We start from the raw sequence: 19,616 nt of genomic DNA on the forward strand, positions 1-19,616 counted from the left end.
CTTTAAATTCAAATTCCATCCAAATTCCTCATCCACTCTCTTCTTACTCTCTCTTACTAATCTTTTCACCTCTCTCATTCTTTCTACATATAACTCTGTCTTCCGCCTCTCAACTTCTTCCACGCCCATATTTCTCACCCATTTATTGTATGCTTTCTTCATTTGTGCCACAGCCTGTCTCACCTCTTCATTCCACCACACTGTTCCTTGCACCCCCCTCCGTCTTCTCTTCATCCCACACACCACATGACATGCTGCACATATTTCTTCTGTGAATATCCTGCACACACCTTCCACGTCCCCCATCTGCTCCATTTCATATTTTCCCAATACGAGAGGTGATTAAAAAGAAATGACAGTGAGTCCATAAACTTTTATTAGCATGAAGAACTATCAAACTATGACTCACATTCCTTCAAAGTACTCCCCTCCAACCTCTATGCAGCGTTCCATTCTCTTTCTCCACTTCATGAAGCAAGCGTGGTACTCTGAAGACGGTATACTTCGGAGTTCTGAATTGACGGTCCGTGCCAAGTCTTGGATGCGATGAAATTGCTTCCCAGCGATGGCAGATTTAATTTTTGGAAACAACCAAAAGTCACAGGGAGTCAGGTCAGGGGAGTAGGGTGGGTGGGGGAGCAGAGTTATACCTTGTTGTTCCAGGTACTACATAGTGAGGCGAGCTTTGTGGGGTGCAGCATTGTCGTGGTGCAGCAAAAGGCGAGACCGACGGCGGGTTGGTGCGGTGTTGGCCTTGTGTTTCAAGACTTGTGGAAGGACCTGGTCTGTGTAGTATTGGGCTGTGATAGTGGACTTTTCAGGCATCACATCCACGCATATTGGTCCTTGAGAATTGAAAAAGATGGTGAAAAGGCGCTTCCGGCTGCGAAATCCTTCCTTCACCTTCAAAATCTGAGGTCGAGGGTCTTCATCGCCCAACCACACCATGTTTGACTGCTTGTCACGTTTGTGAAGAATGAAATCCAACACTCATCTCCAGTAGCAACATCTGAGAACCGTTTTGGACCATTTGGTTCAAATTCAGCAAGCCAGACATGACAAATCCTCACCCGTTCAGCCTTTTGCTCATCAGTCAACAAATGGGGTATCCATCGACAACACTTCTTCCTCAGGTGTAATTGTTCATGCACGATGTCATATGCACTCCCATAACTGATATCAAGCTCCAAGGCTAAGAACCTAAGAGTTACAGTTGGATCCTCGTCAATGATGGACCGTGCACGGACAGTTGTTGCTTCGGTCACGGATGTCCGGGGGCGTCCAGAGCGTTGTTCATCTTTCAGTTCAGTTTTTCCTGCTGTGAAAGCACGAATCCAGCGGGAAACAGTTTCCAGGGAAGGAGTAGTGTCTGGATAAACTTGTAATAATTCCCCTCGAATCTCTGTTGCTTTCTTTCCCAGTTTCCACCTCGTAAAAATGTAGAACCTGCAGACTTCTTTCGAGTAATCCATGTTTCTGGCCAGAGAGCAAAAACAAGAGTGAAGCATTCACTCACAACAATAAAACAAGAAAAGTCAGGCATACGGCGACAAGTTCAAACTCGTAAGGACAGGCAACTCTGCACTCTCCTTGCTCCCCTACCTCCCATCATTCAAGGTTTTCATGTTATGGCACGAACTGTCATTACTTTCTGATCACCCTTCGTAGTTTCTCCACTTCTCTCTTATATTCTGCCTTTTTCTTATCCTCTTGTAACCTTTCCACTCTCCTTGCAAATACTCCTTCCCGTCCTTCCCTTCTTCTATTTCCCTACTTCTATTTCTCCATGTTATGTGGATCTTGATTCTTGATTGGAAAATATGATGAGCCATAGTAATGTCTCTTATTAATGCCATTAAGCCAAAGGAGATAAATTACAAAATAATAAAAATTCCATTAGATTAAATGAATGAACTTCACCTGAAGATAGAAACTTAATCCCTTTTCCCTCAGGGAAAGTTTCATAGTTGGTTATGACCGTTCTTAACTTGAAATTGTTATATTCCAAAGCACCCTCAGACACATTGAATCTAGTTCAGGAGTAATAAAAAGGCATGCAGTATAGCAGTTTTCTGTAACCATTCAGCCCACTGAAAAACACACATTAGTTTAAAAATAACTCAAGATAACGCCTTGATGGCAGTTTCATATATACTGTACTGTAGTATATCAAAAATATGCTAAATGATGTTTCAGCTTGCTTGAAATTGCGATATCCATGCCAAAATGGCAGTGCTGCCAGTTACACACTATGGAGTACATGCACCTAGGGCTCATGTTCAAAATGGCTTCAGGTTCTTTCATAACACTTCCTAGATAGTTATTTATTCAGCACATTACACAACAACATCCTCCTTTTTAACTTTTATGATAACTGTGTTAATGCCTTTAAGTACTGTGAAAACAGTGATAATAAGAAAAACAAATTGCTTAGTAAGCAGTGATACAAAGCTTTGATGCCACTATGAGTCCAGGCTTAAGGCTCAGCAGATGAGGGATACCAACCTGGCGCATTGGCAAAGGAATTTGTTTCAGAGATCTCAACTGGTGTGTCATATTTTATCTTGCTAAAAGAGTGCCAATAATTTTTTTGAGGGTGTACATAATATATATCTTTATTATTCTCATCACTCCAAAAAACCATCTCTGACAAAAATGTAGATTTGTTCATTTCTGGTCGTAGGACAAATATCTTGGAAGTTTGATTTCCATAATGCTAAAATATTGGAGAGTTTACTTTTAACAGGCAGGCCTATATTTCAATATATACTCTTTTTTATCAAAAGAGTAAATGGTTCCCCCCCCCCCCAAATCACAGGAAAGGAAGGTCAGTCTTAATGTCACTTCTTCTTCATTTCTGCAACATTCGCGGCCTTTCTTCTAACTTTCTCTCTGTTGAACACCACCTCTTCTCCACCAGGCCTCACCTTCTCTTCTTAACAGAGACTCAGCTGTCTTAGGCAACTGACAGCAAACCCTTTTCTGTTTCCTCCTACTTTCTGTATACTCATTTCAAAGCCAAAGGTGAATGTTGTATACAGTGTATGTACGCAAAGATTTATCTTGCTCTCGTGTTCCTGAACTTGATTTTTCAGAATTCTCTGCTCTCTGGCTTCGGCTTTCTTGTCTTTCTCTGACTAAATATATCTGCGCTGTTTACTTATCCCCTAATTCTACTGACCATCAAAAATTCTTCAACTGTCTTACTTCTACGATGGAACACATTCTAACCATTTCTCCTTTCTCTGAAATCTCCATTGTAGGAGATTTCAATGTTCACCACCACCTTTGGCTCTCCTCTCCTTTCACTGATACACCTGGTGAACAAGCCTACATCTTTTCTATCCTGAATGACCTAGAGCAGCTTGTACAGCACATTACCCATATCCCTGACTGCCTTGGAGAGAGCTCTAACATACTTGACCTCTTCCATACAACTAATCTTTCTGCTTACACTGTTAATTTTTCCTCTCCGCTGGACAGCTCCAATCACAGCCTTATTACCTTAACCTGTTCTATTTCTCCGGTATGGCCTGTGGACCCTCCAGGGAAACGTCGTCAGTGGCACTTTGGAGCTGCAGATTGAGAGGCCCTCAGACAGTACTTTGATTTTCCCTGGAATGATTATTACTTCCATGGCTGGGAGCCATTTGAGTGTGCCTTGCGCATTACAGAGGTCATTCTCTTGGGCATGGAAGCATACATTCCTTTCTCATATCCTTCGACTAATGCAAGAAAGCGTTGGTTTAATCACACTTGTTCTAATGCTGTCTGCAACAAGGAGAGGGCCTATAAAAGGTACCAGAACCAACCCACCCCTGAATCACAACTTGTTTATGTTTCTGCCTGGAATCATGCTAAGTCTGTTTGTCACACTGCAAAAAATAGCTTCCTCCCTACTAAGTGCTCTCAACTCTCCATCTTGAGCTCTTCCCGCTCCTACTTGCACCTTGCCAGAAGCCTGTCAAACAACTTTACCTCATCATCCTTCCCTCCTCTTTTCTATTCTGATGGTTCTGTAGCTATTTCTTCTGCTGATAAAGTAGATCTCTTCACTTAGACTTTTTCCTCCAATTTCACTGTAGACGATTCTGGTGTTGTTCCTCCATTACCTCCCCCCCGCAGACTTCCTCGTGGCTGACATTAAAATTTCTTCAGCTGATGTATTTTCTGCCATCACTAACCTCAGCACTAACAAGGCAAATGGGCCTGATGGAGTCCCTCCTGTTGTCCTCAGGAACTGTGCTTCAGTGCTTACACCCTGCCAAGGCAAACTTTTACACCTTTGTCTTTCAACTTGTACCTTTCCTTCTTGCTGGAAGTTTGCTTTCATTCAGGCAGTCCCAAAGAAGGGTGACTGTTCCCAACCCTCTAACTATCGTCCAATTGCTTTAACATCCCGTGTTTCAAAAGTTTTTAGGTCAGTTCTTAATAGAAAAATTGTAAAGCATCTTTCCTATCACAACCTTCTTTCTGATCGTCAGTATGGGTTCCGTCAGGGGTGCTCCACGGGCAATCTTCTCACCTACCTTTCAGACTCCTGGTCATCCTTCTTTCGGGACTTTGGCGATAGCTTTGCCAGTGCACTTGACATCTCAAAGGCTTTTGATCGAGTGTGACATAAATCTTTAATTTCCAAACTGCCCTCTAATGGTTTCTATCCTTCTATCTGTGCTTTCATCAATAGTATCTTTTCTGGTCGTTTTATAGCTGCTGCTGTAGACGGCCATCGTTCTTCTCCTAGATCTATCAACAGTGGTGTTCCTCAGGGCACTGTTCCATCACCAACTCTCTTCCTTTTATTCATCAGTGACCTTCTAAGCTGTACATCTAACCCTATCCACTCGTATGCTGATGATTCCACCCTTCACCTTTCCGTTTGGTTCCCGCAACATCCATCTTAGCAGTTACTTCAACAAACAAGGGATGAGGCTGTGGCACACCTAATGTCTGACTTGGCTCGTATCTCTGACTGGTGTAAAAATAATTTTGTTGTTTTTAATGCATCAAAAACTTAGCTTTTACACCTATCAACCTGACACGATCTTCCATAGGAGTACCCTCTGAGGTTTAATAATATCCAGCTTAATCCTGCATCATCCTTGAACATGCTTGGAGTTTCATTCACTTGGGACTTATCTTGGAAAAATCATATTGCATCTCTTGTAAAATCTGCTTCCAAGAGCTTAGGTATGCTAAGCCGACTCTGCACCTTCTTTACCCCTGCACAGTTGTTGACTTTATACACGGGTTTTATTTGCCCCTGTTTAGAGTACAACTCCCATGTGTGGGGAGGCTCTGCACATACAGCTCTTCTCAATAGGGTGGAGTCAAAGGCTTTTCGTCTCATCAACTCTCTTCATTTTACTGGCTCCCTTCAACCTCTGTCTCTTCACCACGCTGTTTCATCTTTATCTCTTTTCTATCGCAACTTCAATGGTCACTGCTCGTCTGAACTGTCTGGTTGCATCCCTCCACCTCTACGACAGGTGCTTGGCACCCGTCTAGCAGCAAACTCTCATCCCTTTTCTGTCCAAGTCTTTAATGCAAGAGTTAACCGTTACTCCCAGTCCTTAATTTATATAACAGGTCAGCTCTGGAACTGTCTCCCTCTGTCTGTATTTCCTACTTCCTATGATCTCCAATCTTTCAAACGCAGTATGTCCAGGCATCTCAAAATGAATATATCTTGAATTTGGCCCTCTTTTGTATTATTTTTGTTTTTTCTTTGGAAGGAACAGTTTGTGAGCTCCTGGCCTTTGGTTCCTTCTTCCTTGCATTATTAAAAAAAAAAGTTTTCTGGATAAAAAGCATCATGTTAATATGGATCTTTTTTAAAATCCTCTGAATATCTTGAAGAGGACTGATTGATTTGAACTTGACATTTTTCAATGACAGGCAGCTAAAGTGGAACCTGTAGCCAATCATGTACTTGGTCAGACAGCATTGAAGCCAACAGCAACAGAGGAGAAAGAAGTGACTGGAAATCATGTAGCTCCCCCCGTTAAAGAACACACTGCAGTGAACGGTGACACTGCAGTCAATGGGGACAGTCAGGCCAATGGTGAGATGGAGGTAAGTTGTTCTGTTTCATTAAAATAATTTAGCACAGCATTATTGAGTTTACAGGTAGTTCTTTGTGCAATGATATTTTCAGTTACAATAGAAATCTGATTTTTTTGTTAGTGAAAATATTTCTCTTTTAGAATTCTTATTGACACTCGAGAATACAGTGGGCTTACACAGTATGCGTGATCATACTGCGTGAATCGCATAGTACACGAGTGATCAAAAATCATGTCCATAAAACTTGGAATGCTCAAGTTTAGCCCATAATTTGCAAAGCAGAGGCAAGAAGTGGCCCAAAACTGTTATTCTCCCAGACTATGCAACCCCCTTCCCCCCGTGCAAGATGCGCCCATCTTGACATTAGAGGCTCATGGGGAAGGTACTCAAGAGGAGTCTGCAGTGAAATCTCACCAATAACAACTTTAACAATAATGTTTTTGGTAAAACGGTAAGTTAGATTAGATACCCAGTTTCAATAATAACGTTTGGATTCACGTGATTAATGGTTATTTCGCGAATGCTGAGTTGTTATACTGCAAATATGTCCATAACAAGATGAGGAATGAAACAGACAAACAAGAAGAGATGTAGGAAATTGCCAAAGTAGCGAGGAGATGGAGGATCCTCCCCTCACCACCTCCCCTGACTTGCAAGCCGCTGTCCCCTCCACCTCCACTGCCCCACCTCACTCACCAGCCTCCTCCCCCTCCACCTCCACAGCCCCACCTGATTCACCTGGCATATTTGCAACCCCCACCATAATGACTGTTGCTGCATTTCTTTGTCAAAGCCTGGAATAACACATCATTAGCAATGTTTAAACGCATGGTGCGACTGGTGTAGTGGGGGCACTCGTGACTAAGGGTGGTGCCGTGCCTCGGAACCCCTGCTGTTTAAATCCATCAGGCCTGTCATCTGCTGTTTTTAAGGTGCCTGACCACATATTTGAAATTTTAGCTTTATCTGTAGTATATTTCTTTAAAATTTTCCCTTTGTTATATCTCTAAAGTTAAAAAAAATCAAGGTTTGAGGGGGTCCCACCCATATATTATTTTTCCCATAAGATTATGTATTCTCAGTACGCAAAATCACAGTGCGCGTGGTCGTGGACTGCCCATCCACTCATGCACTGTGCAAGCCCACTGTGTCGTGATTACTAACTATGGTGTCATGGGTTTGAGTTGTAGTTGTTGAATGAGAAATATCTTTCGTGTAACACTGGAAAAATCATAAAGTCTATAAGAAAAAATACAGCTATAAAATTTATATCCATCTCAAGAATTCTAAAATCATTATATATGTTGATCCATGTATTGCCTAACCATTATAAAATCATTGAGGCAAAAATACAACTCAAAAATTCATATTTATCTCAAGATGATCTGTGTATTGCACAGCCTAATTCTGATGTGTTGCATGGATGATTCAGTCATCATGCCAGTGTCAACCCTCCATAATTTTCTACTCCCATAACCTGGTTTAAGGTTTTTATTGATTGCTTTTGTGCATCCACTGATTGTGTGGTTGATAAGTACAGTAAGCTCCCACAGTGCCCGAGTGGATGGGCGGTCCTGGTGCTCGTGCATTGTGAAATCGCACACTGTGAATGCATAATCTTACGGGAAAAATTGCACATGGGCGGTACCCCCTCAAACCTTGACATTTTTTTACCCTTAGAGACATAATAAAGGGAAAAATTTTCAGACATACACTACAGATATAGCAACAATAACAAAAATATTGTCAGTCACCTTAACAACAGTTGACAACAGGCCTGATGAATTTAAATAACAAGGGTTCCAAGGCATGGCAATACACTTAGAGTGCCTCCGCCACCGCCCCGGCTGCCCCACGCTTGTTTAACGGTTGCCAGTGTTGTATTATTCCAGACTTTGATGAAGAATTTTACAGCCTGTCAAATGTTATATTTCTTCCAGAATGCAGCAACAGTCATTATGATGGGGGTTGCAGGTATGCCAGGTGAAGCAGGTGAATCAGGTGGGGCTGTGGATGTGGAGGGGGAGACAGCTGGTGAGTGAGGTGGGGCAGTGGAGGTGGAGGGGGAGGCAGCTGGTGAGTGAGGTGGGGCAGTGGAGGTGGAGGGGACGGCGGCAGGCAAGTCAGGGGAGGATCCTCCATCTCCTCCTCGCTACTGCTCACATTTTCAGCAATTTCCTTCATCTCTTCTTGTTTGTCTGTTTCATTCCTCATCTTGTTTTGGACGTATTGGCAGTATAACAACTTGGCATTCGCGAAATAGGTGTTATTCAGGTGAATCTAAACATTATTATAGAAACTGGGTATCTATTGTAACTTACCATTATTGCCGAAAACGTTACTGTCAAAGTCGTTATTGGTGAGATCTTATTGTAGACTAATCTTAACCCCTTAACTGGGGGGCGTCACTTGCATGACACTCGTGAGCCAGAGATCATACTGCGGGGTGTCACTTTTGTGATTCTGTGTTATTTTGAATTCGCCCAGGCTTTCAAGTGGTAGCTTGTGTCATCTCTTAGCATTACCAGTGTCCAGCTATACGTAGTTCTGCTAATGTCATCTGTACTTGCATCCTCTGTTGACAATTTAGCCATTTCTTCCCTGTCCTTGACTCCCCACCTTACCTCCCCTCCATTACTCTTTCCTCCCACCTGCCCAGCCGTGCTGCGCTATGCAAATCCTGGACGGATTTTTCCACTCATTTTATCTATTGAAATGTGCCCTATGCCCTATTCTTATGTAAAATAATACATAAAAGAAAGAGAAAAGGTAATTGATACTACCATACATCTGGAATGGGCTATTTATTACCTGGCAACACCCCATGTGCACTCATTTGCTGATTTTCCCTGTTTATTTCCCCTTGAAATATGCCGTATGACCTATTCTTGTAATAAAAATATATATAAGAAAGGAACGGAGAAGCCTAAGTGATATTTACATTCACCTGGAACTACCTAATTTTTTATGCACTGTCTAGATTTCCTGCCAGCCATTTCATAGCATATAAATTAGCAGCTGTCACCACGCTGACATTGTCAACCCTTCCCTGCCCATAGGCCACATCATTCAGTTTACTGTCGTCTGTGTCACGGGGGGATGTGAAATTATGATTCAGAAATCCTGGATGTTACTTGAAAATAGAAACAAGGGACTGACTTGTGAAAATTAAGTAGTAAGTTTTACTTTATGTCGGCTTACTTCGCCGATTCTCTAAGGACGAGAATTTATAAACTTTCTCAACAGTACACAGCAGAGACTAGTTACTCACGCATGCTGTTGTTAATACTTTTAGCCTCTTGAGAAAGTGACTCCACCCCTGACAATCAGTAACTAATGCTAATAATAATAAACAGGTTCTTGCCGGTGCTTAACTCCTGGCTGACACAACAGATTTAAGCTTGATACAAAAGAACTGGCCTAAGTACCAGTTATGAATAATGTAAAGAGTTTGTGCAAACTAGGAGTGGCAACTAAAATAAGTTTAATGTAAAGGACTGTAAATTTATTCTATCTGTCTATCTATAGCCCGACGCCCTACGCCCGCAAAGGGTAGCCGCAGACAAAACGCCTCCAAGTCACTCTGTCACCCACCATTTGACTACCCTCCCCCCAACTCACCCCCCCTCCCTCATATACCTCTCAGCTCCATCCCTCCACCTCATCCTCAGTCTACCCCTCCCTCTCCCTCCCTCCACCTCACCTACATACAGCCTCTTAGTCAGTCTTTCATTCTCCATTCTCTCCACATGTCCAAACCACCTCAGTGTATTTCTCCTAATCTTCTCAACCACATCTACATCCACCCCACAACGTTCCTTCACTTCTTCATTCGTCACCCTGTCCCTCCATGTCATACCACATGCTCCTCTCAAGTAACTCATTTCCACTGCTCTCACTCTTGACTTGTTTCCCTCTTGCAAGGTCCATGCCTCACTTCCATACGTCAGGGTAGGGATCACAATACTATCATGCAGTGACTTCTTAATTTCCATACTCACCTCCCTATTTCTCATCACTGCTTTCAGTGAACCAACAGCCTTCTTCCCTGCTGTACCCTTTCACGCACTTCATCCCCCAAAGTTCCATCCTTACTCATCACACTACCCAAGTACTTGAATGCACTCACATTCTCCATATCCTCACCATCCAACCTCACTGTACATTCTGTGACTTAATTCCTCTCAAACACCGTAACTTTACTTTGTTTACATTAACTTTCAGATTCCTCCTCCTACACACTGTCCCAAATTCATTCACCAATCCTTGCAACTCCCATTCATCTTCACTAAACAATACTGTATCATCAGCAAACAGCAACACAGGAATCTTCCAAATCTCACCCTCATTCATTAGAGCCACCCCCACATCCACTGCCCTGCCTTGCACCTCTTTCACAACCCCATCCATGTATATATTAAACAGCCATGAAGACATCACACAACCCTGTTTCAGTCCCACATTGAGATCAAAGAACTCACTCAGCTCACCATCCACTCGCACCGTAGCCCTAGCTCCTTCATACATACTCTTCACAGCATTCAACAATTTCCCCTCCACCCCATATATTCTTAATACCTTCCTCATACCTTGCCTATCTGTTCTGTCATAAGCTTTCTCAAGTCCATGAAGGCAGCATACACTTTCTTTCCCTTCTCTAGATACTTCTCCACTAAAACCTCTGTCATATGCCTAACTCTGAATGAGTATTCTACCATATATTTTACCAGTCACACTAAGAAGGCAAATACCCCTATGGTTACCACATACTTCTCTCTCCCCTTTTCCTTTGTATAAAGGAACAATTATACCTGATTTCCAGGCCTCTGGAACCCTTCCCTCTTCCCAAGCCAATCTACACAACTTCCATATCCGTTCCACAACAATCTCACTCACATACCTCAGCATTTCACCACACACTCCATCAATTCCTGGGGCCTTTCCCATCTTGATCATCTTCATTGCTTCCACTACTTCCACCCTACTGATCTTTTCCTCCCCCCTCTCATCTCTTCTTCTCCCAGCCATTCCCCAACCACTTATTCTCGCATTGCTCTCACTCTCTACATTCAACAAATCCTCAAAGTGCTCCTTCCATCTCCTCATTTTCTCTCTCTTCTCCACCAGCAATCTATTATTCCTATCTTTCACTCCCCTACTATATCCCCTTTCACACTGCCTTACTTTTTTTACCTCCTTCCAAAACAATTTCTTACTCTTCCTCCATTTCACACTCAGATTCCTCCGAAACTCTTCATCCACTTTCTTGTTACTCTCATTCACCAGTCTCTTCACCTCCCTACTCCTTCTCACATATACCTTTCTCTTCTCTCTCTCATCTTCTCCCCTACCTCTACTCGCTAACCATTCACTATATGCCTTCTTCTTTTGTTCCACAGCTCGTTTCACCTCATCATTCCACCATGCTGTCCCTTGCACACCCTTGCATCTCCTATTCACTCCACAAACCACCTCACACACTGCGCCTATCTCTTCCGTGAATATCTTACATAGGTCTTCCACCCCTTCCATCTGCTCTAGCTCATACCTTCCCAATCTTTCTTCCATTATACTCTTATACTCTGCCATTTTCTCACTATCTTGCCGTTTTCTCACTGTCTTGCAAATTCTCCACTCTTCTCACAGGAGCTGTTTCCTCCTGTCTTCCCTTTTGTCTCCGTAACCATTTTCTTTGCAGCTTTATCTTGGCCATCACTAAGTGATGGTCCGAGACTCCATTCCCCCACCCTCTCCACACTCTTGCATCCAACACTTGTCTTCTCATTCGCTTATCCATACATACATAGTCTATCATTGCCTTTCGTTCAATAAGTTCACCATCCATCCTCCTCATTACTCTCCATGTATACCGGTGGATCATCTTATGCTGAGAGTAGGTGTTGGCTGTTGTCAACCCCATACCAGCACAGATGTCCACCAAAGCACTACCATTCCATTTTATTGATTACAATAAAATAAATTTACGTTATATGAATCTCAAAAATGAATTCAAAATAATAAGGAGAATACACTCACTCGCTCATTCAAAAGCTAAACACACTTAAGCCTTGAAAAACGAACGGAAATACTGGTCGGTGGAGGGGAGCCGAACGAGTAGTCTGGGCGCCTGTGATGAACATCAAAATGCTGCTATTCGCTAAGCCTGCTTCGCCAATTCACCATCTAGGCGGAGATTCAGGAACTCGCTGTACAATGGAGGCGCTGCTCTACGCTGGGCACAAACGGTCCTACCCTTGAGGCGACTCAAAGCTGACTAAATTCAAACGGGGAAAAGAGGTAGGGGCTGGCTGTGTTTGCCGGAAGTAGGGCGTGGCCTAACTTCAACGGTCAGTGGAATGAAAATGAACGATATAGGCTCACAATAAATCACTTAGTGAAAACACTAATGTCGTGGATAAGAATGGTCACTTGTGAAACAGTGACAAATGTTCTGAAAACCATCCCGATCAAAGTGAATACAAGGCCAGTTGAACTGAGTGATGCCCAGTGGGAATTTCACTAGAGTTCGTGGTTTTCTCACTAAAGTACAATGTCACGAATTTATAAATACGCTTACGCGAATTCGTGACATTACGCCCCATCAAAGTCAAATTTTTCTTCCGAAAATTTTTCAATATACATACATATAAATCCTAACTCAGTCACACAAGATTCACACTGTGGTGTGTGTACCATCCTGCTACAGGAGAAAATCACAGTTGCCCATGAGCATAAAAATCTTGTATTTACGTTAATAGAAGCAAGCTTGAGGGAAAAAGACTCTGTGATGACGGTGAAAAATCCTGTACTCAGGTCAAACTGAGCGAAAAGTTCGCTACATTTACATTAACAACTAATTGTTATGTAGCGTGATGTATGTAATACACGGTTTAGGTGTGACAGTTGTGGTGTAACTGTGCCTACGTGTAAAATTATATTATATAAGTCAATAGTAAATAGAGATGATGAGGCAGAAGAGGAGGTGGCAGCATGCAGCAGAGATGATCAGCTGATCTGCACGACAAAATTGTTACACCCGTCAGCTGCACCTGCGAAAGCAATCAAGATGGAGCATCAAAAGTGTCAGTGTGGCAAACAATTTTTATTAAATTACAATTTCTCTCTTTGCCTAGCAGTCAGTATATATGCTACAAAGAGTACCCCCTAGCTGAAAATTTTAAGTGACAGCCAAGCTGTGTACATTCGAGGTTGCCATTATTTTCTTATTGGATACATTATTAACCAGGAAACATGGTCCCAGGACAGAATCTCAAAGGACCCTTATAGTTTACTTGTTAAACTTACATTATTATTAACCAGGAAACGTGGTCCCAGGACAGAATCTCAAAGGACCTTTATAGTTTACTGGTTAAACCCTAAACCTACATTATTATTAACCAGGAAACGAGGTCCCAAGACAGAATCTTAAAGGACCCTTATAGTTTACTGGTTAAACCCTACTCTACACTTACGATTAACATTGGCAAGCTGAGAATCCCTACGCAATCTCGGGCAGGTCACATTTTAACACCCACTGTGGGTGTGAACACTCATGTGGATAATGTGCATTCTCCGGGAATCCTCAGAGTGGCCCACAGCTTGAGACACCACAAGGTAATTCAAACACAGCCTCGGATTGTCTCTGCGGGGTTCTCGAACTTCCCCCTTAATCTATGGTACATATGTATGTACAGGCCCTGGACATAATGTGCCCTGTAGGGCCAATGGGCGAGACGTCAGGTCTGCACCCACATCACCACTGCCCTGTCTCTCAACTGACTCTGAGATTATGGGTGTGGATTCTAACGGCACAGGAAGGACATGTCCCTGGTTGGTGGTATGTTGACACTCATTTCAGGAACGCACAAAGCTATCTATTTCCTGTTCCATCTCTGGCCAGAAAAAGTCAGCACGGATAAGGCCCTGGGTTTTCCTTTTGCCCATGTGACCTCCTAAGGCTGAACAATGACCCCATTCTAACACTGCTTGGCGATACTTAGTGGGAACGACAAACTGCAGTGGACCTTTCCCTTGGGTGTTCGTGACTCACGGTAGAGCTGTCCTTGTTTACGAAGGAACTTGGCTTGACCTCCCCGTGAATATCTACCCTTTTGCTTCTTCCGCACAGCAACGTTGGGTCAGACTGTTGTTCTTGGACAACATTTTGACTACAAATCAGATCTTGTGGCGATGCAATGGTCACCGGGTGACAGTTCGGAACCTTGGCCATGGCTAGTGTTACTGCAGCCGGAGTCTGAGTAGCGTCATCTATGGTGCAACTATACTTGGCACCTGCTATGTTGCCTATAATAAGGTCAAACAAAGGTTCTGGCATGACAACAGCAGCTGTCAAGCCAGTGTAGAAAGGAGATTGCACCTGGATACGTGCCTTAGGGAACAATCTCACTGATCCATCAATAAGTCTAACTTGGATCTGCTTACCTGTGTACTCGTCGGGTCTAACTAAACTTTGCTTGACAGAGCAACCTGAGGAACCATTACCTCTCAGAACATTTATGGAAACACCTCCCACAAACCCTGGCTGAAAAAGAAGGCAGTGTTGCTGGTGGAAGGGTCTGAGGAGGTAGCAGCCAGTCATAGATGAGACTGCGGAACGAACGATGCAGCAAATGTGGCACCCTGAGAACTAGATGCCTGAGGGGTCGTGCTCACCATTGAGGAGTTGGAGCATTGACCACCTGAGATGGAGAGTTCACTTTCGCTGGGGGACTAGTGAACTCTGGAGAATTACCTGTACTAGTGGGGTTGGCACCACTGTGCGCTTGTTGTGGAATGAAGGCTGCATTTGCATCCTGCCTCCGATACACTAAAGTCGATTGTCCTGACTGAGGGTTACATGGTTTGTCCTTGCCCTGCTGCTGCTTGAAGCACTGGTACTGCTGCTGGTTAGGGTTCTGCTTGTCATACCACTTCCACTCAGGTTTCTGGGTATTTTGCCCCTGGTCTTTCTTCTGTGGTTTGTTTGGACCTTGGCCATTATTCTGAGAACGGCCTTGGTGCTGGGGTTCAGTCTGAGATGGTTTCCCAGATTTGTCAGCTTTCCTGTTCCAGGCATGTTGCTTACGAGTTTGATACCCATACGCAGTGAAGAATGCATCAGCCTTCTCCACCATTTGGCTGGCATCCCTTACCTGGCAGATCTTAAGCTGAGCCATAAGCTCAGCAGGCCACGACTTTTCTAGCTGCATGCGCAACATCTATCTATCTATCTATTGCCTGACGCCTCAATCCCGTTTGGGGTGGCCACAAACAAATCGCCTCCAAGTCGCCCTGTCCCCCGCCATTTCACTGCCCTGCTCCCAACTCACACCCCCCTCTCTCATATACCTCTCCACCCCATCCCTCCATCTCATCCTCGGTCTCCCCCTCCCTCTTCCACCCTCCACCTCACTCACATACACTCTCTTTGTCAGTCTTTCACCCTCCATCCTCTCCACATGGCCAAACCACCTCAGTGTGTTCCTCACAACGCTTCCTATCACATCCACATCCACACCACAACGTTCCTTTATATCCTCATTCGTCAGCCTGTCTCTCCACGTGACTCCACAGGCTCCTCTTAAATAACTCATTTCCACTGCTCTCACTCTTGACTTGTGTCCTTCCAACAATGTCCAAGCTTCACTTCCGTACGTTAGAGTTGGTATCACAATACTGTCATGTAGTAACTTTTACTTCCATGCTCACTTCCCTGTTTCCTATCACTGCTTTCAAGGAACCAGCAACCTTTCTTCCCTGCTGTACCCTTTCAAGCACTTCACCCTCCAAACCTCCATCCTTACTCATCACACTACCCAAATACTTAAACGTACTCACATTTTCCAATTCCTCACCATCCAACCTCGCTGTACATTCACTGACTTCACCTCTCTCAAAGACCATCACTTTACTCTTCCCTACATTCACCTTTAGGTTCCGTTTCTTACACACTCTCTCAAACTCATCCACCAAGCCTTGCAGCTCCCCTTCGTCTTCACTCAACAACACAGTATCATCTGCAAACAACAGTACAGGGAGTTTCCAAACACTATCCTCTCTCACCAGGGCCACTCCAACATCCACTACCCTACCTTGTACCTCTTTTATTACCCCATCCATGTACAGATTGAACAACCATGGAGACATGACACATCCCTGTTTCAAACCAACTTTCAAAGAGAAAAATTCACTTAGTTCACCATCCACACGCACTGCAGCCTTCGCACCATCGTACATACTCTTCACAGCATTCAACAACTTCCCATCTACTCCATATATTCTTAACACTTTCCACAATCCTTGTCTATCCACCCTGTCATATGCTTTCTCCAAATCCATGAAAGCCGCATACAACTTCTTTCCCTTCTGTAGAAACTTTTCCACTAAAGATCTAAGAATGAATATCTGATCTACACAACCTCTTCCCTTCCTAAAGCCTCCCTGTTCTTCTCCAACTAATTTCTCTGTTCTTTCTCTTACTCTGTCTATAAGTATCCTACCATACACTTTTCCTATTATACTAAGAAGACAAATGCCCCTATGGTTACCACACACTTCTTTTTCCCCTTTTCCTTTGTACAAGGGAATAATTATACCTGACTTCCAATCCTCCGGGACTCTACCTTCCTCCCAGGCCAATCTGCACATCTTCCACATCCATTCTACTACTATCTCTCCCCCATGCTTCAGCATTTCACCACACACTCCATCAATTCCTGGGGCTTTCCCCGATTTAACTTTCTTCATTGCTTCCACAACTTCTATCCTACTAATTTCTTCCTGTCTTCTCACCTCCCTCCTTCTCCCAGCCATTCCCCAGCCACTTATACTCGCATTACTTCCATCCTCTACGTTCAACAATTCCTTAAAGTGTTCTCTCCATCTGCTCACTTTTTCTCCCTTCTCCACTAGTAATCTACCATTTTTATCTTTCACTCCCCTGCTAACTTCATTTCCACCCTGTCTTACTCTTTTCACTTCTCTCCAGAACATTTTCTTACAGTCCCTCCACTTTACACTCAAATTCCTTCCAAATTCCTCATCCACTCTCTTCTTACTCTCTCTTACTAATATCTTCACCTCTCTCTTCCTTTCCACATATAACTCTCTCTTCCGCCTCTCAACTTCTTCCACGCCCCTATTTCTCAACCATTCATTGTATGCTTTCTTCTTTTGTGCCACAGCCTGTTTCACCTCTTCTGTCCACCACGCTGTTCCTTGCACCCCCCTCCGTCTTCTCTTCCTTCCACACACCACGTCACATGCTGCACATATTTCTTCTGTAAATATCTTACACACACCTTCCACGTCTCCCATCTGCTCCAGTTCATATTTGCCCAATCGTTCCTCCACTTCTCTCTTATACTCTGCCTTTTTCTCATCCTCTTGTAACCTTTCCACTCTCCTTGCAACTACTCCTTCCTCTCGTCTTTCCCTTCTTCTATTCCTCCATTCTAATTGGACATTGATTCTGGCCACCACCAAGTAGTGGTCAGAAAGTCCACTCCCCCAACCTCTATACACTCTTGCATCCTTTACACATCTTCGCATCCTTTCATCCACACACACATAATCAATCATTGCCTTCCTTTCACTCAGTTCACCACCCACCCTTCTCATCACTCGCCATGTATACCTGTGGATCATTTTATGCCTGAAGAGGGTATTGGCTATCACCAACCCCTCCCAGCACAAATGTCCACTAACGCACTCCCATTCTCATCTATCTCAGCAGGCACACCCCACTCACCAACTATTCCATCCACCTTCACATTACCAACTTTACCATTCATATCACCAATCAAAAACACTCTCTCATTCCTTCCAAACTTTTCCATGCACACTTCCACATTTGTCCAGAACTCTTCTCTCACTCTTCTAGCACGATCTTGCGTTGGCGCATACACACACACAATCCCCCACATTTGTATTCCAACTTTCAACTTTACCCACACAATCCTTGACCCAACTGATCCATACTGTCTTATGCTCTTCTTCCATCTTTTACTCACAACTATACACACTCCTTCCTTTGCCCTCTCATTCTCATCTACTCCTGCACATATACCCCATCCATACTCCCATTCTCTCACACTTTCTCCTCTCCATTTTGTTTCAGTTATTCCACATACATCCACTTTCGCATCCTCAAGCACCTGGACAATCTCTCTCTCTTTCACCTCATCATTCGCTCCTCTTACATTCCATGTACACATTACCAAGTCCTTTGTCCGGTCCTGGGTCGTCAACGTTTGGTCAGTCCTTGTCCGAGGCTTCTTGTTTGTTTCTTTAGTTAGTTGTTTTCCGGGGAGGGGCACTAACCCTCCGCCAACCCTTTTAGTCGCCTTTTACGACAAGCGTGCCCTCATAAACTGACTCCTGACACTTCAACTGTGAGACCGTATGCTTTGACGAGTGTGGCCTTTATCATCTCATACGTGATTTTGTCTCCATGAATTCTGTGGAGAATATCGAGGGCATGGCCCTCAAACAAGCTAAGAAACTGGAGCCACTTAGCTGCCTCATCCAGCTGGTACAGCTGAGCCATGCCTTTGAAACGAGCTATGAATGGCTCGATTCGCTCGCCTTCCTTGTATGGAGGAAGCTTGATGTGGGGGTCACCAGAACATGTGTAGGGAGAGCGCTCGTGGAGCTTGAGTTAGCTGCACCAGATGTGTCTGAAGCCAAGGAGTCTTGCTTAAGTTTCAGCGTCTCAAGTTCATGTTTCTCACATGCCTCGCGCTCAACACATTCATGTTCTCGTTCTCTCTCTCGTTGTTCTTGCTCATATTCGCGTTGTTCTCGCTCGTATTCACGTTCTCTTTCGCATTGTTCTCGCTCGTGTTCATGTTGTCTTTCGCATTGTTCTCGCTCGTGTTCGCGTTCTCTCACTTTGTTCGCATTGTTTTCGCCCGTGTTGATGTTCTCTCTCTCGTTCCTCGGGCTGTTCTCGCTCATGTTTGCGTTGTTCTCACTCGTATTCATGTTGAATTCCACGCTTTTCACGGGCATCATTCTCACGTTGCTGCTCGTAACTAAACCGTTAGAGCACGTACTCCTTTATTTGTTCAGGATCTGTAAGCCCCATATCTTTGGCTTCCTGTTCATATACAGTATATTAGTAGCCATAATGATAACTCAACTAAGGCTGAGTAGACTAGACTGAGTACTGACTGCTATTTTGCAGAGAAATGCCCTAATCAAAAGTAAAGAATATAGGCACAGGTTGGTGGTGACAAGTTTTTTCTAGTTAAACTGGTAAAGAAAGAAAATTTAAAAAGAAGCAACTGACTGGGAAAACTATTACGTAAAATTAATAGAAATGAATCAATAACCACCAGTATGATAGTGCCTGTAGACTTTAATGATAAATACCTAGGTGTGAGTGAGTGGGTATTATCTCGTCAATAACATTAACCCCTACACCGCGGGCATGTTTACCAATGTTTTGCGTGTGCCGCGGGGTTATTCGGGCTCCGACAGACTCTCAAAAAATATTTGCCAAAAATCAGTTATTAGTCTTAGAATATTAAAATTGCATATGCTTATGG

At 43.7% G+C, this 19,616-nt stretch overlaps 1 protein-coding gene across 8 annotated transcripts in view; it reads left to right on the forward strand.

Moving 5' to 3' along the window:
• The window catches only part of LOC145399810 (protein lap4-like), a 1,200,472-nt gene that overhangs the window by 580,302 nt on the left and 600,554 nt on the right, over positions 1-19,616 (forward strand). For all 8 annotated transcript variants that reach the window (XM_080272363.1, XM_080272366.1, XM_080272368.1 and 5 more), the window contains one exon: positions 5,899-6,075. In XM_080272363.1, coding sequence (XP_080128489.1) covers positions 5,899-6,075 — 177 coding nt within the window. The remainder of the gene's footprint in view (positions 1-5,898; positions 6,076-19,616) is intronic.

The sequence above is a fragment of the Coenobita brevimanus genome, chromosome 50, assembly GCF_032717465.1.
Source record: "Coenobita brevimanus isolate Jiangsu-jjx chromosome 50, ASM3271746v2, whole genome shotgun sequence".
Taxonomy (NCBI): Eukaryota; Metazoa; Arthropoda; class Malacostraca; order Decapoda; family Coenobitidae; genus Coenobita; species Coenobita brevimanus.